General features: G+C 42.9%; 1 protein-coding gene across 2 annotated transcripts in view; it reads left to right on the top strand.

Moving 5' to 3' along the window:
• The first annotated feature begins 19105 nt into the window (after positions 1 to 19105).
• The window catches only part of AATK (apoptosis associated tyrosine kinase), a 106294-nt gene continuing 103562 nt past the window's right edge, over positions 19106 to 21837 (top strand). For both annotated transcript variants that reach the window (XM_078384289.1, XM_078384288.1), the window contains exon 1: positions 19106 to 19998. In XM_078384289.1, the coding sequence (XP_078240415.1) occupies positions 19911 to 19998 (88 nt within the window). In that variant the 5' untranslated portion in view covers positions 19106 to 19910. The remainder of the gene's footprint in view (positions 19999 to 21837) is intronic.

Genomic DNA, 21837 nt, shown 5'->3' with positions numbered 1-21837 from the left:
CATCCTGAAATTCCCCTGGGTCCTTTCAGGACGCTAATGGATCATCTTAGTGGGTTGGGCATGATCAATTGTCACTGGCAACTGGACGCTGAGCATCAGGTATCATGTTGGGCAAGGTGAAATCTACAGAACATGCTTCTCCACCCCACAAACAAGCTAATTGACCATCACTCAGCAGGATCCACTCTTTCCTAAGAAATGGTCTTGCCAGGGAGGCGGGACAGTAATACTCTGTTTACTGGGGCCATTCCTATTCCGTAACTCTCAGCTCTTTGGATGCAAAGGCAGGGTTATTTTTCCCTGGTAAAAAAAACAAAACAAAAGCAACCTCAATCAAGCCTTGTTTAAAGTACAGTAAGTTAATTCAGTCATAATTTCATATAGATACTGTACATATTAGTAAATATATGCTCCATTTCCCCACTCACTAATGCCCAGTGGAATAAAATATAAAGAAGCGTACAAACTGGCCCAATATTTACTATTTTTAAAAGAAAAGGAAAAAAGATGCAAACAACTGCAGCAGCAGCAGCACAGGAAATAACACCCTCAAATGAAAATATGCTAAGAACAGGCTACATATGATGATGTGACATCAAGTCAAATTTGACTTATTGTGACCCTTTTTAGAGAGAAAATACTCAGAAGTGGATTACCTTTCTTTTCTTTCGCTGGCACCTTGGGACTGAGCAGTTTGCCCAAGGCCACACAGGCTGGCTTCACTCTCAGGAGGCACAGTGAGGAATCCAACTCCCAACCTCTGGGTCTGCAGCCAGATACCTAACTTACTGAGCTATCCAGCTACCTCCTTAAGCATATACCCCTATCTTAATTCCCACGTTGGAGATTCCCCTGCTCTGTCTTTCTCATGCTGGAACAACTTGCTTGTTTCTTGTGCCTGCCACTCTTATAGGTATACATAAATTGTTAGATTATTGCTTGTTTTATTAGTACTTCTTAGCACTATACATAAGCACTATTCATAGTACTAAGAGAACAAGTAGTTCTCTTCTACTCTCACAACTTTGACCACTATGAGTAGATGCAGGAATTATTTTATTTTTAGAATATGTAAAGTATTTCTTCACTAAAATACATCCAACAGCAGCCAAATAATAATTTTTTAAAAAAAACCCTGTAATGACTTCATAGGAGGGTCATTATTAATCCCAACACTAACAATATTTGAAAGCTGCTGCAACAGTTATGAAGTTAAAGGCAGTGTCCTGCAGATATAATTAAGTGCAAGAAAAGTGATTATACATGACTATTACCTGAACTCCAGGTTGTTTGAAGTTCACTTGTTCAACTTACCCACATGTACATTCACAGCGCCAATCCCATATCTGATGCTATGCAGAGACCTTCCCACACAACATTTCATGCCCCAGACCTTTCAGCAGAGGCCTTTGTGCATCTAGCTACAAGTGTATGAAGGATAGGAGAGTGAGTTGGTTACAAGAGGAACCAACGTTCTTTGTTGCAACTGTTTGGCTGGTTACCAGTCAGCATCCGGAGACAATTCAAAGTGCTGACAGATTTTGACCTATAAAGCCTTTAAATAACTTGGCCCCTTGTCTGAAGGATTGCATCTCTCCATATGAGCCTTCCTGGGTTTCAAAATATTTGGGGTTAAGACTTTCTCTCATTCTGAACACCCTCATAGAAATGTCTGGCAAGGACACGAGGGTGGGCCTTTTCAGTCCATACTCCGAGGCTGTGGAATGCCTTCCCAGGGAAGCTAGGCTGGCTCCCTCCGTGCTGCCTCCCACCTGCGGGCAAAGACCTTTGGGGTGACAAAACCCAGAATTCCCAGGGCCTTCATGGATACTGTTGAGGATCCCCACTATACCTCCTGAGAGTAGAGCCAGCCTGTGTGGCCTTGGGCAAGCTGTAGAAGAAGGGAGTGGTAAAACCACTTCTGAGTATTCCCTACCTGAAAAGGGTTGCCACAAGTAAAAATTGACTTGATGACGCATGATGTGAGTTGTAGACCGGGGGGGGGGGGGAGCCAATTTTCCAAGCTCTCCCCTAAGTACTCTTCTCTACTATTTGGTATTTTCCTCCACGAGATATCTTCTCTTTTTGCCTCACAGTTAAATTGGCCCTCTTTCTTTTTTTTTTTACAACAGTAGCCTACTTTCCTCTTAGCTGAAATCCACTAAAAGGAGGCAGTGTTTATATGAAAGGTACACTTTTTTTCAGGGTCATGGGAAGGTCAACACACCAGAGCCACCGTCTGTCACTGCATTGTCAGAGGCAGAGAGTTTTGTGTAAGCAGAGACAAGAGCAGCCTTTCAGCCAGGGTGTTTCCGCCAGGCTAACCTTAAACTTTGTCAGCCCCTCCCTATGAACTAAACCTCTGAGATGCAACCCTGCCTAAAAGCATTTTCTCTGGGAGCAGGATATGTAATAGGGAAAACCAATGCATGTGTGCTCACTAGCAGACTCTTAAAGCTCATGCGCTGCTTCTCCTCCATTTCCCACACCCCATCCTGACAGTGGGAGGGCAGGTTCTGCTATACCCTCTTGAGTGGAAATGGGAAACAAATGTTAATCACTATAAAGTATATGGGCGCTAGTAATTAACAGTTTGCACTAATCTTCTGCACCATATGCAACTCTGCTGGGAAGGGGCTGCTGCTCCTTGAATTTGTTGACATTCATTGCTTTGAAGCAACGTGTTGTTTTAAAATCATGTGCTGTCATTAGCATCTAGCCAGTTCTATACTACAGTTTTTAGCTATGAGGATCTACCGCCACACCAAACATTGTTCCAATGTGCTGGTTGGACAAGGATGCTGAAAAATTCATTTAACTACCTTCCCTTTGAGCTAAGTCAGTTTAAGGAGTTTAGGTTGTAATCCTAAAACCACATCCAAGCTCACACTAGGGGATGTGGGATGGAATTCCCTTCTTTCCCTTCCTCTCTCCCTTGCAGCCCTTCATACCACTGACATCTAGTCCCAGAGCAATGCTCACACTGAGGCATGGGATTTCCCCCCTCTACTACAAATCCCACAATTCCCCATTCTGAGAGTTCCTCCTGACATACGGACATTTATATATGGTTCACCTGGGAAAAAAGTCTAAACTAAGAAGCTTCCTCACAGCTAGCTGCAGCTTTTTCTCTGAATGGAAAACAAGGTGAGGCAAAATCCAGCTAGGCCTCAGTCTGCCTGCTTAGGCCCTTCTCCCAGGAGAGCCACATTTAGGTAGAACTCCCAGAATGAAAAATCATCGGATCTCTGATCCAAAACATTAAATATTCCGATGCCTACCCAGACCTCCAGAGCCAGTTTTGGGGATGCACAAGAGGACTGGGGTGGGGGTGGGGGCAAGAGAAGGGGATTGTTCTCTTTGTCATTCTGCTGCTGGAAGCAGTTCCCTCAGTTAAACAACAGCACTGGAAGTAAGAGACGTATTGAACTTATTTGAAACTTTCTTCTAGGCAGACATTTACAGGATTGCATTCTATGCTGTCCTGTCTCCACCAACCTGCTACAGTTGAGGGTATGTGCTATAAATTTTATTATTTTATTATACTGTATTTCAGGCTTGGGAAAGAGTCAATTTTATTTGATTCTGTCTGAACTTCTGAGTATTTCCATTGTTTGTTGTTGCCTTAAGCAGTGATTTCAGTTTTCCTAATTATACTCTTCGTTAACTGTATTCTGTTGCTTATTTTCTTGCCATTTGAAAATTATTCTGGGCATACGTTTTCATTTGTTCTTGAAACTGAGGTCCCCCTGCTGTTTTTTAGGGCTGCTGCCTACCATTTTGTTTAATTTGCCTTCCCTTGGATCACTTCCACCTAAAAATGTTGCCGAGTGCTAATTTTGTTCAGCAAGTTTTTTACTAAATGATATCATTAGAAATGTGGATTAATAAGATTAAGTTCTACAGGTTCTGAACTGCTAGATCAAAGCAGAGCTGTTTCCTTAAAGCTGAACTTCTCTCAGGGCTGATTAACATTCATTTGAGAGATCTGCTGGTCGGGTTCGTTAAAATCAGCATGAGCCTCCTAGTTCCTCCTTCACCATTCTGACCCATTGGCTTCTAGAGACCAACCAATCTCAAAGATCGCTTATGCATTTCTTTCCTACCTACCCTACATGCCCTCACATATTTACCAGAAATATTTCTGATGTGAGGCGGTTACAACATCAAGATACACACAGCATAATAATTTTGCACCTGAGATTTTTTTTAAATAGTTTCTCCCAGACAGAACATTCGCTGTTATTGGGATTAGTAGGTGGAGTGTGACAGAAGAGCTGTCACTGGCAAGTTCCTTGCAAAAATTTGGCACAAGGACTAAAATGCTTTTGTTTTTCACTCATAGCATAGAGAAGCCCACATAAGCCAGTGGCCAGCTTTCCATGACTTATGAAAAGCTTAGCCAAGAGAGGTGGGTGGGGTGCTGTGGTGCAAGATCTCCTAACAACAAGGAACACTCATGCACACAGTGCCCAAAAAGAGGGGAAATAAATGGGAAGAAGAAAAACATGGCTCGGGCAGCCAAACCAAGGGAAGTCCCCATACTCACCTGAAACCCAGACCAATGCCAGGTTTAGTGTACCTTGCAGAGCTCCATCAGAGGTCTGCTCACCCACTCCCCACCCCTTCCTGCTTACAAATATCCCAAGTTTTTTTTATATGTGGTCCCTTCTGCAAGAAGTAGGGAAGCTGCCTCTGGGCTTGGCACATTCCCTGTGCTAATCAGGTGTCCTTTCTAAGCAGCTCCTTCCCTGGAGTCTCTTGCAGGCACAAACTGTCACCATCTAACAAGTTATAATTCCTGGAGGAGTCTGGTCTTCTCCTTAGTCAAACTGTCAGTCGGTGTCACTCAGAGTTTCCACAGTTTTGGGTAGGCATCCTGTTTCTCTTCCATGTCAGTATCCTGCTGCTGCAAGGGGAGATTAAGAAGTGCTTACAGCTGGTAGGTGCTCCTGAACCCACCATGGGAGATACCTTGATTTATAAACCATCTCCGTGTGATTCCCAGCTGTCAACCATATCAGGTCTCTTGTCTCACATCCTGAGCAAGTTGGTGCGTGTGGAAATAGAGGGGAGGGGAGTAGAAAAGGAAGGACATCTTGCAGTCTGGCCACGTAGTTTGTGTTGTGAGGGATTCCTAGGCCTACAGCTGAGTTAGTTCTCCCAGTTACCAGCTTTCTGAAGCAACTCACTTGCAGCATCTCAACAGTGCTTCCCACTCAGTACATTTACCGTATTTTTCGCACCATAAGACACACTTTTGCCCCACAAAACAGGGGGGTGGAAAGTCTGTGCGTCTTATGGAGCGAAGAAAACAGATTATATTTTCCTGTTTTCTTCTCCTAAAAAATTGGTGCGTCTTATGGAAAGGTGCGTCTTATGGAGCGAAAAATACGGTAAATTGGTTGTGAGAAGGAGAGTAGACAGCCATTGTTACCTAATGACACACAGACACCCTGCCAAAACCTTCCCTATTGAAACATTTGTGAATGTTATGCTGAGTTAAAAGAGTGGTTTTGCTACCAAAATAGCTTCATGAGAGGGCTGCAGCCCACGGCTGTTTACTATTATCTATTAAATGGATGTATTTCCTGCCTGTTGTGTGCTGGGCAAATGGAAGACATAGCAAATATAGTACCAACCCAGTAGTGGTGCATCTCTCCCCTCAGTATAATTAGAGTGTAGGGTTTGCCTCTTTTATCCTGACTTCTGTTGTAGGCATGATTCAGAACTAAATATGAGCTGAGAAGGAGCCAGACCATGAGGAGCTTTCTTTCATTCTCAAGCAGCTACTTCAAGTTATAGAGCTTTCTTACATGCATAGTACTTATAAAAGCTAGACCAGATGTGATCAGATTCTGTCCTATATTTTGTGAAATTTAACAGCAGCCAGACCTGAGATTATGATTCCCAGTGTGGTGCCTTGGATAGAGTGGTGGACTAGGATTCTGGAGAAAAGGGTTTGAATCTCCACTTGGCCATGGAAACTCAGTAGAGGAGCTGAACTGTAAACCACTCCTGAAATATCCCACTTACCTTGAAAGCAAGTTGGAACCCACTCTAAGAGGGTTCCAACTTGATGGCACAGAACATGCATAGACTGGAGGTGGAAAATGATACAGAGGGAAAGGAAGGTTCAACTTCTCCTTCTCTGTTTTTCTCCCCTAGTTAAAATTATAAAGCTGGTATTTGCCCCTTGGAAGAAAATACATAGATAAATACATTTATTTTATTTTATTTTTTAACATAAGGGGTGACAAAAAGGAAAAAGGGAATTGGAACTGATGAGGAAGAGGGGAGACAATAACATACTAACATCCATTCTATACCTATTGCCATACCAAGGTTTTAGGTTATTCTGTTTACTCTTTTCTGCCTTCTAGATAAAGTTCTCATTTCAATATATGCTATTCACACGCTGCCTGTTGATTCAGTCCACTTGTTAAATAGATCTCATCTTTCTGTTGCCTTTTGCAAGGGATAGTCCTTCATGACTTCTGATATAAGATATCCATTTCGGCTATTTCCCGTATCTTTTCAATAAGATCTTCTTGTTTCGGTACCGTCGGACTTTTCCAATTTTTAGCATATAGAATTCTGGCTGCCATAACAATATATACAACTATATATTCCTTTGACTTATCTATATTATCGGGTATCATACTCAGTAAAAACAGTTCTGGGGTTAATGGCACCTTACATAGCAATATTTTTTGCAACATGGCATGGACTCTTTTCCAATATTGTTTCGCTACTCCACATGACCACCACATATGATAGTAGATTCCCACTTGTGTTTCATATTTCCAACACTTATTTGATACATCTGTATACATCTTTGACAATTTTTCTGGTGTCATGTGCCACCTATAAAACATCTTATATATATTCTCTTTAAAGTTAACCGATCTTGTAAGCTTTATGTTATTTTGCCATATTTTCAGCCATTGATCAATATCAATATTATGTCCTATGTTTTGTGCCCACTTAATCATACATTCCTTAACCATTTCATCTTGCATTTTAATTTCCAGCATATAATTATACATTTTCTTAACAATTTGTTCTTTTGAACCTAGCAAAAGTGTATCAAAAATCGTTTGCTCTGAGTAGAAACCTTCTATTTTATCTTTTGTATATCTAGATTCTAACTGTGCTCTAGGCCAGTGGTCCCCAACCTTGGGCCTCCAGATGTTCTTGGACTTCAGCTCCCAGAAAACCTGGCCAGCAGAGGTGGTGGTGAAGGCTTCTGGGAGTTGTAGTCCAAGAACATCTGGAGGCCCAAGGTTGGGGACCACTGCTCTAGGCCACCAATCTGTATAGATATTCTGTGACTCTAGCTCTTCGATAAATACATTTATCACAGAGCTGGCCAACTTTGACAGATCCAGAGCCAATTCCTTCCTTTGGGACTCACTATGGACTGGACCTCTCACTAAAATCACCTTTACCTCCCTTCCCTGCGGCCACCTCAAAAAACCCAGAAGTGAAAGAAAATCCATCACTGGTTTGGATAACAGATGAAAGGCTATATTTAGCTAAAGCAAGGTGCATACTATGCTTTAGGTAAGAAGAAGTGCTGGGAGATTTGGGGAAGTCTGGGGATCACAGACATTTAGCTCATGACCAACAGAAATTGCCTTCGCTGAAATACTGTATAACAAACAAAATATCACCAGATCATTGACAAGTTCTACTGTTTTCTAAACTCTATACAGGTATAGAGTTTATAGATGTATAATTCCATATAGTATTCCACCCCAATCCCTGCCCTGGGGTGAAGAGCATCCTGATGGGGGAGCATTTTGTAACAATGAAAACTGCATGTTACAAGGTGAAATCTGATGCCGTTTTTAAATACACACTGTTTTAAAAATAGCATCAAATTAAGTCTTATTGTTAGATATCTGTTCTTTAGTAAATTGAGTCTTTTTGCACCTTTAATAAACGAATCCAGAATGTGTTTAGCTGCATGACTCCTTGGCTTTTTAGCATATTCTTACCAAGTAAGTTGAAAAACACTCTTCTGACACTAGCTTTTGCTATAAAATATACAGAATCCAAGGTCAGCTTGTTGGCAAATGCTGAGAGCTCATTTCTGTACAGCAACTGATCTCAATTAACCATTATGGGACTACAAATGCATTGTAAGAAACAGATGCACTTAATTATATAAAAGAACTTAAGTTGAACTTCTTGTTTAAACCCATTTGGAAAGACTGTTTAAATAGAACAGCCAAGTTTGTACAGGTAAAGTGTAATTGCACTGACATTCCCCAGGGTCAGGCATCTTAAATCTTTGGTGAATGTTGTGCTGTGATAAAATTAGATGTCAGTGGTACCTCTAAAGTCCTAGCTTTATTTCTACGTTAACAACACAGATTTTAAACTCCCATCTGTCTGACCAAATGAATGTGAGGAAATAAGAGTATATTCTACATGATAGAATTGACAAGTAGTTTTCCAAGGTACAGCGTTCTGTTTTTGGACATATATGATTCTTCTGTGAATTAAGATGTGACCATACATTTAGGTCATTTTCTACAAATACATTTTGGAGTCATTGGTGAGAATTTGTTCTTTGTTTAGATTGCTGTTCAGCTTCTTTTTATTATTTGATTGTACATTAATTTGGGACCACTAACAAGGAGATGTGTATTTGTTATTAATTAAAACGAGTTATAGCCATATTATTAGACAAATAAACTGTTTTAGGCATGATTTTATGGATGTAATCAAAGGGCAGCAAATTGTCAGTTATATATTGACTTTACTGTTGTTTTGCTGCCATGGGTGCGGAAGAGGTATTTGTGAGATTTTTCTACCTCCTGCACCAAAATAACTTGGCTGACTTTAGCCACCATGCACCTTGAGTAGGGTGTGTTGGTTGCAATTAATTTCTTTGCTTTGGGCAACAAAATGGTTTGAGTCAACCATGATTAAAACACCTCTTGACTAGATTCTGCATGTGACACCTAGTAACTAATTATGTGCTCTCATGTTAATCCTAACTTGTGGAATCCTTTCCCAGGGTTTTCTAAGTATAAAATATTCAGCAGTGGTTTAGCATTCTTTCCTTTTGATGGCACACTAAGGTCATGCAGTGGGCCCAGGGTCACAAAGGCTGGCTTTTATCCTGGGAGGCCCAAACTCCTGACCTTTGGCTGTGCTCCAGTCAACTGAGCTAAGTCACCATACCACTTGTTTCATAAGAAATGCTCTGATCCACTTGGCAGGCCGCTATCAAATCTTTTGCCTTTGCTGCTTATTTGGAGTTGCAAAACTGAAATTGGGGACAATCCTCAAACAAACTGACCTTAGTTTGTCTGCCTTGGCCACACTTTCTGCTGGCTAGGGGTAGAGTGCTTTGCCACCATTGCACAAGCTGTGCCTGCTTCACTACAGGTAAATATGGTAATCACTGACTTGAAAGATGCTAATAAAAGCTTTCTAGTGTATGCACATGCAGTGGAGAAATGGCATGTGTTTTCATAGAATCATAGAATAATTAAATTGGAAATGGCCTATAAGGCCATCAAGTCCAACCATCTGCTCAATACAGGAATACAAATGATCTGCTAGGTGGTTGTCTCAATTTCTCCTTAATGCCTCCAGTTTCTTTTTCCTAGATGTAGTCTTTGCACTTCCCTGCACCCCCTGATCTAGGTCATTAATAAAAATGTTAAAGAGCACAGGGCCCAGGACTGAACCCTGGGATGCTGCACTTGTTACCTCCTTCCATTTGGAGAAGGGGTAATTAATCATCACCTTCTGAGTACAATTCTGTAGCTGTGTATCCACCTGACAGTTGTTCTATCCAGCCCACACATGGTTAGCTTGCTAATCAGAATATAATGCGTCACTTTGTCAAAAGCTTTGCTGAAGTCAAGGTATACGATGTCTACCAAATCAAAAAATGAGATCAGATTAGTTTGGCAGGATTTGTTCTTGATAAATCCATGTTGGTTTCTAGTTATTACTGCATTGTTGTCTAAGTGCTTGCACAGTAACTGCTTAATAATCTGTTCCAGAATTTTTCCTGGGATTGATGTTAGGCTGACTGGTGTGTAGTTCCCAGGTTCCTCCTTTTTGCCCTTTTTGTAGATAGGGACAACATTAGCCCTCCTCCAATCATCTGACACATCATCCATTTCCCATAATTTCAAGAAAATAATGGATATTGGTTCTGAGACCTCTTCAGCCAGCTTCTTCAATACTCTTGGTTGTAGTTCTTCCGGCCCTGGAGATATGAAATCATTCAAGGTAGTGAGGTATTCCTTGACTATTTGTTTATCACTCCAGCTACAGTCTTGTCCCCTCCACCTGCACTTCACAATTCTCTGGAGAGTCATAGCCTGTCCTTTGGGAAAAGACTGAGCTAAAATAGGAATTGAGCACTTCTGCCTTTTCTTTGTCTTCTGTTATCATTTATCCATCTCCATTGTGTAGCTGAGCCACAGTTTCTTTTCTTTGTCTTTTGCTATGGACATATATGAAGAATGCTTTTTCTGTTTGTTGCTTTTAGTGTCTCTCACTAGCCTCAGCCCGTTCTCAGATTTTGCCCTTCTAATGAGATCCCTGCCATTCCTTGCTACTTGCCTATACTTTTCTTTTGTGGCCCGGCCTTCCTTCCACTTCCTATATGTGCCTCCTTTTTTTTTGCTTGTTTGTTTTCAGATCCTCTCTGAGTTTTTTGTGAAGCTACACGAGTCTTTACACATGTAAAAACTTACATTCAGTTTTCATGTTTGTTCATATTAAAAATGCATGCAATATTGAAATGGGACCATGACATTCCTATCTTTCAGAAGTCGGCGATGATATTTTATTTTCTCAGAGGTTTTGATCTTGAGTGGAATTGTTTTTTTTTTAACTACAGCTATTTGCATGTGGTATTTTATTGTTGGTTTATTATAGTGAGCTTATTGCTTTTGTTATAGATTCTTGGTGTATGGCACCATGGGAATTTTAAAAATACTAAATGTTTGCAACAAAATTACATACATTAGGATAGATTAAAAGGTAATGCAGTTGCTATTTTCTGTGGGAGGATTATCCAGTGCCCTAGAGAAACACAGGAACCTGTGAATGATCTCAGGTAGTTCAACCAAAGGTATGGTTTATCAATTACTGACTAAAATCATGTTACTTAGCATCATTATCATTATTATAATCTTAGAACTGTAGAGCTGGAAGGTACCCTATAGATCACTGAGCCCAGCCCCTCTCAATGAGGCGCAGTGGGGGGAACCAGACTCCCAACCAATGTACTATGAACCAGGTTGGGAGTCTGGTTCATAGTACATTGCAACTCATCTAGAGTTCATAGTACATTGCAACTAGAGTACATCTACTTGAATCAATGGAACCTATGAAGGAATTCACTCAGTAAATCACCACTGATGAGCCTACTCTAGTGAAACATTTAACAACAGGATTTACATTTAACAACAGGATTGCAGATACTCTTTAAAAGCCAGATCAGGCTGAATGGAATATAAATTTTTTTAACCTATGTGTTACTCTATAGTTATGTAAAATCAAAATTAAATTTCTGTATCCTGTACAGTCCCATTCTTTAACAGTCTTGCAAATAAACAGGGGCGAGGCTGTTTTCTATTCTTAATGCCATTGAATTTGTACATGCAAACAAGACAGATGTTTATTCCTACAGTTCTTCTGAATATCTGGTCCAGAGAAACTGCCTATAATTCTGAGGGCCTTTTCTGATGACTATTTCATTGCACAGTAAATGGGTATTTGCTTCTCAGCTGATGTGATTACATTTACATTTGTTTGTGAGGGAATGTTTTTGCTATAGAGAAACTGTATTTTCTCAGCATCTTAGTGGTAATACAAAAGTGCTGATTACTCTCTCTCTCTCTCTCTCTAGATAGCAGTTTGTTGAGTGTGTATGGTTTGTAGTGTTGTATGGAATGCAACCATACAGGTATAAGCAACCACTGGCTAGTGATAATCATCCACTGATTATCAGTCCTAGGTCTTGTGAATTTTTAAAAAAATAGATTCTGGAAAATAAACTCTTCCGACTCCACTCAAAATACAGTAACAAATATACCAGCAATCTCCTCCTCCTTCTGTCGCAGTGCTGAACCACTACTACTCTTCCCCAGACCTTCCCTAAGTTATTTGCTTCCTTGCCTGTTGCTGCTCTCCGCATTCCCCCTTTCTTTAAAAATGCTCAAACAGGTAATTCCTACCCCCACCCACACCACAACCTATTTTGAAGCAAGCTTATCCTACTCCTTTATGTAGGAACAAGAAACTCTTTCACTTCAGCTGAAATAGACCTCATGCTAGTACGTATATGAACAGCAGAGCAATCCCAAAGAGATGGAGATGAGTCACTTATTGAGCTGTGCTGGCTTGTATTGGCCAGGGTAAAAAGTGCGTGCGTGTGGATTTTTGATCTCTTATGAAGACAAGAGTCACTGGAAAAGAGAATAATGCTAGGAAAACTTGAAGGCCATAGAGGAAGGGGAAGATGAAATATAAGATGAAACAGTGCTGTTCCATTCATTTGAAGTGTGCTTGGACACATAAAAGCTTCTGTAAAATAAAAACTAGTTAGTTTTGTAGGTGCTACATGACTGTTTCTGGTTTAAATTGTTGCAGCAGACAAACATGGCCACCTGCTACCTTATCTCTTCAAATATGAGATGGATTGACTCAATAAAGGAAGTCACATACTTCAGTTTGCAAATGCTGAGCAGGGCTGTTAATGAAGTGTCATAAGTCAGAGGCAGCTGACTCAAAACAGGCTTGCTTCCAATATTATTTCAGCTCTTGGGACTGCATACGTTCCAAGGCACAACAATCCATTTATCCTATCAATCCTTGGTTGTCTCCTCAACGATGCTTCTGCTGAACTGCCACATTTTGGGCCTCACTTCCAAGCACTATTGGTAGGAGAGCTGGAGTAGCAGGGTAGGGCAGCCACCATGAGGCCCTCTTCGTAGGCAGAGAGGGAAGTTTGGATACCCACAAGGAGTATAAGATTGCTTCCTAAATAAATAAATAAAAAAACAAAATTGGACAGGCTCTGAGCCTAAAGGAAAAGAAAGTTGTTCTTGGTAGATGACAGTACAGTATGTAGTTCCTTGGGATCCAGGTCCCCCTTTTTCTACCTGGGTCTCCAAAGCAGGATGAAATCCACTTCTCTTGCCCCGGATGTAGCTGCCTCCCTTTGGTTTAAAAAGAATATTATTTGAAAGCAAAGTGTTCTAAGCATTTCTGCTCCCACTCAGGCTAGCTGCATCTGTAACCACCCATTAAGAGTCCTGCACTCTGGTTTTACAAGTGGGAATTGTAACTGTATACAATGCAATATTATCTTGTGCCCAAGGAAGGCTGGGAATGAGCTTGAAAAGCATCAGGGCAGCTTCTGTGAGAACATTTATTCATGAGGAGACCTTTAATTCCTCCCTCCCCCTGTGTACCTCCTAACATAAGATCTATTTATGGCAACGCGACCTCTGCAGCACTGTGTTCTTTGCAAGCTTGGCTCCTCTGATACATGGACAGTCTACACAAATTCGGCTTTAAATATTAACACAGAATGTGGGAATATAGGCCCCGTATGAAAAGGTGAAGTATTTCAGGCTGCTTGTTGGTCTCTTAATGCTGCTGCCAGAATGGTGTTAAAAGAACTGTCAAGACAACCCCATCCTAGCTGGTTTTTATCTATGCCTTGTGGTCCAGATGTGGAATGATAACTCAAGATTTAATTGACTTTCTGTCCTGAACTGTAGTCTGCAGTATAGCTGCAAGTCATCTGGGTCTAGAACTCCCCTCTACCCTTGCTGAAAAAGGAGAAAGGGGAAGTCATGGCAGCAACTTCATTTGTGTAGCCGGCCATCACCGTTGGTACCTCCACAAGCATCCCGATGTCTTGCTTCTAAAGATCTAGGATGGTGGGCAATAGAGATCTTTGGCTGCTGAGGCAGAGAGCAGAGTCATCAAAGCGGAGCCAATGAAGAACACAAGCAGAGCCCAAAGCCCTCTTTAGTTCAACAGTCTGTTCACAGAATCAATCGGTTGGCAAATCTTTGTTGCCTGAGGGAAGCATACAAGTGGGACATGATGCAACTGCATCTAGTTTACTACCCAGCCTCTTCTGATACAATGCATTATGATGCGCAAAACTGAAGTGTGGCATCCGGTTTGGTATGTATGTATGTTGGATGGGTGCCTCACCTTGAAATGTTGGGAGAAGCCTCCCTGTCTCAGCTAGGCCAATGAGCTTTCTGTGGCTGGCAGATGATGTGTGTGTGTGTGTGAGTGCGTGCCGCTTTTCCAAGCTCAAAGCTTCCATCATCTCATTATATTAGACACCTTACTCATCCAGTTATGCATACTGTTCCTTTAATGAAGAGTTTGGGTGCACAGCATCCAGCCATGGGAAAAGGACAATAAGAAAAGAAAAATTGTTTGTTTACAGTGCCATTCTTTGCACTGCAAGGCTGCATGTCTATGCATACCCAAATGTCAGTAAGCACCATTGACCAAAGTGGGGCTTCAATCTCAGTTAAAACCTAGGAGAGGTCATGATTGCAACAGGGAGAGTTGTAATCTAGAGAGTACACTAAAGGATTCTTCTGAACTCATTTGTCTGGTGCAACAGCAGTACATCATATCAAAAAGGGAAACCATGGCAAACAAATTAACTTTTAATGCCAAGATGGCAAAACAAGGGTTGAATAGTGCCACACTATGTCCCAAAAAGAACTTATTTGAGCCCATGCCATTCTGTTCCACTAGCAATTGGCTGCATAGCATTCAAATTTCATGTGAGAATGTCCATCACAAAGGTTCCTATTCTTGCCTGTTCTATGTAAGAAACGGCATGTTGCAAAAATCCAGGTAATGCATTATCTTCTCATACTCAGAAATGAAGAGGACTGGGCTGCAGATTTTGAGAGCACGAAATATCCATGGCTAGTCATGTCTACAGGTGGGCAAGCTGTTGGAAAATACTGTGAATCCACTCTGGTTTTCAGTATGAACTTTACAGGATTGATTCAAGGGTGCTGATCTCTAGCCACAAAATATGTTCAGCACTTTGACAAACTCTGGTAAAGAACAGACTCAATCCTGGAATGCATTCACATTCCTCATGAAACTGGAATCAGCAGTGGGTCCTATAGCAAATCAAGCTTGAACTATCTCTGGAGGCAAAAATGTTGAAACATGTCCTACTTTGGGCACATCACGAAAAGGCCAGATTGATTGGAGAAGACAATAATGCTGAGAAAGGTTGAAGGCGGTAGGAAAAGAGGAAGACAAAATACGAGATGAATTGCAAACTCAAGCTACAGCCTTGAGTTTGCAGGAGCTGAGCAGAGCTGTTGAGGACAGGACATTTTGGAGATCGCTTACCGTATTTATAGGGTTGCCATAACAACAACTACAAGTTGTTAGTGGATTTGAGGATAGTGGAGGATCTGATCTGAGCCTGCCCATGTCCTATGCATATATGTAATGAAATGCTTGCTGGGTTATAGTTAATGCCATTAAGGGTTGTGACAGATATATGTCTTTGCACTTTATGTTTTGTACATTGAGCCACTGCAAACTCTGCCTTTTTTCCCTATGAGCAAATAAAACACCAGTTTGAGTATCTCATGAATCCTGGGATGTGATTTAAGAACTAACTTCCAGACAGGCAACTCCTATGACCTCAGCTCTGTTTCATGTTTGAAATCATGAAAATCAAGAGTGCTTGTTCAGACAGGGCATTAAGGATCACTTGCTACTACCCTACTGTTCGTCACTTACTACTTTTCAAGTTTCCTACAGCAAGTCACAGGAAGTTGGTACCTGTTGCTTTTTATTTTGTTTTGTTTTGCTTTTCCTGTAGGTTTCCTGTGGTCCTTGGAAGCCAGACAAAGGGTTCTCTTTCAGTAAATTTTTTAAGGGACAGCAGCCTTCTTTTATTGAAAACTTCTGAGTGAGGATGCCCAGGAGAGGGAGAAAGACAGGCAGACAGAGAGAGAGAGAGAGAGAGAGAGAGAGATGGCAGTGAAGTGGCCTGCACTGGCATTAGGGAAGGGAAGAGAAATTGATGGGACAGTGACTCAAAGCCCCCTCAGCTTCTCCACTTTTTAAGGAGAGAGCACTTTCCCCCCTTGCACTGGCTGCCATTTTTTAAAAAATATTTCAGACTGTAATATCGATATGTCACTATTATAGAGAGAAAAAATTAAAATAAATCAAACTGCAGTACAATACAAGCACAAGGACTCTCTCTCTCTCTCTCTCTCTCTCTCTCTCTCTCTCTCTCTCTCTCTCTGTCTCTCAGGGAAGCCCAGTGGAGAAGGAGACTGGTGAGAGGGAAGGCACACCAGTGAGTTGTGGGAGTGGCAAACCCCACAGACACAATTTACATTGACAGAGGCATTTGCATCTGTTGATTCAAACTAAATTTCACAAGCGAGTTAAAATAAATTACCTTCTTGGCACCCAGTAAAATACCTCACTTTCTGACCAAAAAAAGATGTTTTCTGGGGGGGGGGGGAATCTGCACTTCCATGTGCGGCATGTAGTTATCTTTTTTTAAAAAAATCAATTTAAAACATGTTAAACCAGATTCAAATACAGATTTATTTTCTAGTGTAAGCACACACTGAGAGTATAAAACTCTAATGGAAAAGATGAGTCCTATATAGCCTACATGGGGAAGGTGGAAAAAAAGGAATAACTATTCACATTAGAGGGGACAGGAACCAATAAAGTTGTATAAAACAATGATTCTGTTCGTTTCTTAGCAATGTATTTGATCTCATTGTCTTGTGTTTTGCTTCCTCCTGCAGCATGTGGCTAAACTCACTCCTATGAGTCATCTTTAGCTATTTTTTTGTGTCTATGCACTACTCAGCAGTGCATTCCCTCTCTATTTGTGGTGGCACACTCCAGTCTAGGTTGTATAATCTGATTGGCAGGAATGGGAGGAGTTTCGTGAATGTGGGGGGGGGGCAGTAGTTTACCTGTCATTCCCTTCCACTTTTGTCTCCTCCTTCCTTTTTCAAATATTGCAGAAACTGTTTTTAAGTTTTAGAGATAAGTAGCTAGTTACCTTATTTACAGAACTACCGAAGGCATCAATGGTAAGTTTTCATGCTGAACACTTCTTATGCTTTAGCTCAGCACTTAACTGAAATGGGGATGGCACAACAAATACTATCTCTCTCCATTTCAGTGCTGAGCTGAGGGTGCAATCCGGCACTAGTGTTCCACCTATTGAAAAATTCAGGGATTTGGTGGAAATCCTGCTATACTGCTGAATTGCAGTCTATACCATCAACATGAAAGATAAATGGGTGAGACCCGTTATACATTCCCTTTGTAATGTGTCTATGTTTGTCTGGATTTTCTGTTTTTGTGGCTCCACTTGGGTTTACCAGGTATAGAGTGGATGTCTGTTCTATCAGCATAAAAGTGATATTACCTCCAGCCTACTGCATTAGTTTGTTTTACTTGATGAACCACCATACTCTGGTCCTACATAGTAGCAGGAGTAACCAACTTCACAAGTGACATCATATGTGACATCATATGTGACAAAACATACTGGCATATGTTGTTACAGTCAATAATTTGCATTGGCACTGAAATAGAGGTGTGTGATTGCACACGTTAGGGTAGGTGCACATTTTTCCTTCTGAAGAAAAAGTTTATATAAAAGTTTATATAAAAGAAATTCATAATTGATGGTACTTTATGGACTAATTCATTTGTGGACACTGGTAGCTTTCCAGATGTTGTTGGGGGGTGGTCTTTGCCTCTTCTGACTAAAGCTGATGGGAGTTGCAGTCTGGCAATATCTGGAGGGCCATAAATTGCTCACCTCTATAACACATAGTGTGTATCGGTCAGCCTTCACAAAATCATTGTCCTTCAGTTGTTTTTGGACTATAACATCTGTATTATCTCAGCATGACCAATGGTTTGGGATTATGGGGGCTGGAGTCTAAACATCCAGAGGGCCCCTATTTGATAAAGACTTGTGTTTGAAGAAGCTGGTCATGTTGTTTCTACATGAAAACTGATATCATCTGTGGTTCTTGGAAGCACATGCATTTTGTCCTAGACCTTGATTTCCCTGTTATAAGACATCAAAGAGCAAAACAGATCTATGTTTATGAGATTGGCAATCACGACATATACAGTGGCATCTTCAAATTATAATGGAGATAGAAGGGCCTCCTTCTCTCAGCCAGTGTTATTGGAAGGATAATGGGAGATGGAGCCCATAGTTTCCAGTTTCCGTGAGAGGCTCAGGCCTGAGATTTTTAACCAAGGATCCTTCAGACCTTTCCCCTCTTAATTTGGCCACTGTGTAGGAATGCCTGAAATACTGTACAGAGGCCAAGTGAATTTTGAGGAGAGCGTATTTGCTGAGCATATAGGCGGAGGCTCGAAAATTCGCATACTGTATAAGTTGTTTCCGTGGTTAGGCCAGCAATGCTCACCAGCGTGTGAACGTGGCCGACAGCTATGCCAGACGGAGGGCTTATCACGGAACGGGGTGACGGTGCATGTATATTATTGCAGGCACGGATGCTGCCGGTGCCTTCAAGCGCGCAAGGGTGTGCGCCGAGGATGGGGCTCAGTGGGGAGTCTTGGAGCACGGATATGAACGGAGAAGCGCGTGTGAACGCGAAGGCTGGTCAGGCGACACGCGTGTATGTTATGTGTGTGTTCGCGCGCGTGCGCGCGCTTAGCTCAGTCGCCTGGAGTGGAAGGCGCGCAGTGTGTGCTGGCGCGTGAGCGCACCCGGGTCACACTTCCCTGCACGTGCAACGACGCCCCTTCCTCACCCTTGGCGCGCGCCGAGCCATGCCACCTGGGCGCGCGGCGCTGCCCGGCTCCCTCGCCTCCCTCCCCGCTCCTCTCCTCTCCTGCCGCTTGCTGCAGTGTTGGGGGGAGGGCAGATCGGGAGCAAGATGGCGTTGCTGTTGCAGCTTCTCCCTGGGTCAGCACTGGAACAGCTCCTTCTTTTGCATTCCCATTAGCGCCGGCGGCAGCGGCGGCGTCGGCTCCGGAGCCCTGCTGTAAGCGCTCTGCAGCCTCCTCGCTTAACGCCGGCCTGATCGCTCCCGGCGGGAATCCATCCCGCCGCTCCTGCAGCAGCACTTCTCAGGGCTCTTGTTTTGGTGCAAAGCTTCCCCCCTCTGTGGTAGCCGGAGGCGGGGGGGGGTGAGTGTGCGACTACATTTCTCTCTTCTCTTTTCTCTCCCCCCCCCTTTTTTTGGCAAGATCCTCCCTAGACTGTGTGGGCGTTCTTTGGAAGACGGCACCAAACCTCCAAGTCAGTCAGGTGCAATTTGATTTTGCTAGCAGCTGCTTTGAAATTTGGGGGATTTTTTTGGCTGGGTGCTTGTTTGTCGTGGTTTTTTTTTAAAGCCCTTCTCATCTTGCATTAGCAGCCCTGAATGCCGAGAGGGTTTTTATGTATTTTTTGTAATTTTTTTGCAATTTAACAAAGCTTAAATAATCACGACGTTCCCCAGCGACTCTCTCCAAGGCACTTGCAACCGCGGCCGTTGCAACCGGAGCACCGTGCGCATCTTCCCATGGAGGCCGTGATCTGCTAAAACATACACACACACAAATATACAAATACCTGAAGGAGACGCATCGGGATAATAACATGGAGGAAGAGGAGGAGCTGCAGCACTGAATTCCCGGGCTGTGCTATCAAGCGGCAAAGAGATGGTGATTTTGTAATGTGTTCCCGGTGCAACTTCTGGAGTTGTGAGAGCTTTTGCCTCCCCTTCCCCCGCCTCACCTGCCTCCTACTTGCCGCCTGTCTCCTCTATTTTTGATCTGCCGTTTCCGCTCTTCTCCGCACCCCCCCAAAGCCCCCTCCCCACTTTTCCCGCTTTGCCATGGGAATGGGGGCAGGTTTCTTGGCCCTTGTCATGTCGGCTTCATTTTTCAATCCCAGCTTTGCCTTCAGTTCGCACTTCGACCCCGGTAAGTTGATTTCTTGTCTGTAGCTTTGGGGGCCCCAAAAGCCTGGCGGGGTTCTCTGTTGCAAAACGATTCTTTCCTTCCCTCCTGCCCGAGTCCTTCCCGTTTCTTCTCGGGATCTGAGAAGAATTTCTCTGCTCCTTGGCTTTCCCACCTCAGTTGCCCAGAGCCTGATGATGGGGGAACATTTTGTTCTTTCCTCCGCAAGCACTGAGCCGATTGCCTGCCACCACCACCCCCTCCCACCCTCCGCTGCACAGACCCTCCAACCCTCCTTGCAACTCTGGCTTTAAAACAACAACACCACCCAGTGCTGAACCGGATCCAACATATGGATCGGTGATCGGGTGGCACCGCAAGCAGGCAAACCGAGTCACAGAGGCTGCTTTTGTTTTGGGCAGGGATTTTATTTTTTTGAAAGATCACGAATGAACAGATGCTTCCTGCAAAGCTGCATCGCTATTGATCAGCTGTTCAACCTTTCCGTTTCCCAATTGAGGGGACCCGGGAAATAATTCTCGTGCGTTTCTTATGTAATTGGACATTGTAAACATCAGCCCTCCCGATGTAGGGGACTTCCTCTGAGGCATGCCCTTCATGCACGCAAGGTATTTTCGGCGGCCACTCTTTCAAACAGGGCTTGTTTGGGTTAGGTAAGAGATGGAGAGGGATTGGCCTGCCTTGGAAAGTTGTTTTGGAATCGGAGAAAGGCAGGAGGAGTTGCATAAGCCTGGGTGTGTGTGTGTGTGTTTCCAACCCTGATGGAGGTCCCTTTTTCCTGCGTTGTGGAGGCAGTTGTTTTAGGTGAAGTTAAGCAAAGGGGGGGGGATGTCAGTTCACCTTGGGGAGGGGAGGGCTTTCTGTGTGAAGGGTGTCCGTGTGCATTAACTTCCCTTTGGTAGAGGTGACCCGTATACCCCGTTTGGCTGCAGCTGTTTTGCCTGGGTAATCGTTAGCTCTTGATTTGCGGAGGGGGGGGCAGCCTGCTGTCCCTGCAAAGGGAGCCTTGCTCCCCAGAGGGACTTCCATCTTCTGGTGACAGGCTCCCTTGCTTTTCCCTCCAGCGAGAAATCCTGAAAGGTAAAAACCGAATCCTTATGCTGAGCTTCTCTGTTTGCTTCTGGACTGGGTTGTACCTCCTTGGTCTTATTGTTGCCATTTCCTTTTATTTTCAAAATAGCTTCTAGTTCCTCTCTCTCCCCCCCAACTCCCCCACTGTCCTCCTAGAACTGTCACTTCATCTCCAGTCACTGCTTGATGTGTTCACGGCCCTTTATCTGCAAGCTGTTGGAAGATGGACTCAGTCGGCTATGAATGAAACATGAATTTGTCTTTAATATCTCCAAATGTCACTTCTGTGCTCTCTACTGGGATTGTCTTGTTGGGGGGTGGCGTGAGGAAGAGATCCCACTGTGTTCTGCTCTGATATTTTGGCACAATCTTCTGGATTCCGCTGCAGTTGCATTTGCAGGCCTGGAGTGAAGTCTTGGACTCGGTGGTGAGATTTGATTTCTCAAAAGACTTTTCCCCCCCCCATGAAACATTTTTGAGCAAAGGAGGAAGCACAAACGGCAAGCAGATAGAGAGAGGCGCCCTTTTATTCTTGGAAAATCACACATTAATTTGGTTTCTTCAAGTTGTTTCATACAGTACCATATTTAGCAAAGGTTGGTGAAGTGTTAACTAGTGTAATTATTATTTTGGACTATATGAAACCACAAGTACATTATGCAGGCATTAAGGAACTACCGGTATATGTTTTGTAAGTAGCTACCTTGCAATTTTCAATGGTGAATATATGCTTGTTCCCTTACTTATCCATGTTGCTGTTGCAATGCATGG

The sequence above is a fragment of the Pogona vitticeps genome, chromosome 2 (genome assembly GCF_051106095.1).
Source record: "Pogona vitticeps strain Pit_001003342236 chromosome 2, PviZW2.1, whole genome shotgun sequence".
NCBI lineage: Eukaryota > Metazoa > Chordata > Lepidosauria > Squamata > Agamidae > Pogona > Pogona vitticeps.
The sequence above is the reverse complement of the archived record's forward strand: the minus strand, read 5'-3'. Positions and strand labels throughout refer to the sequence as shown.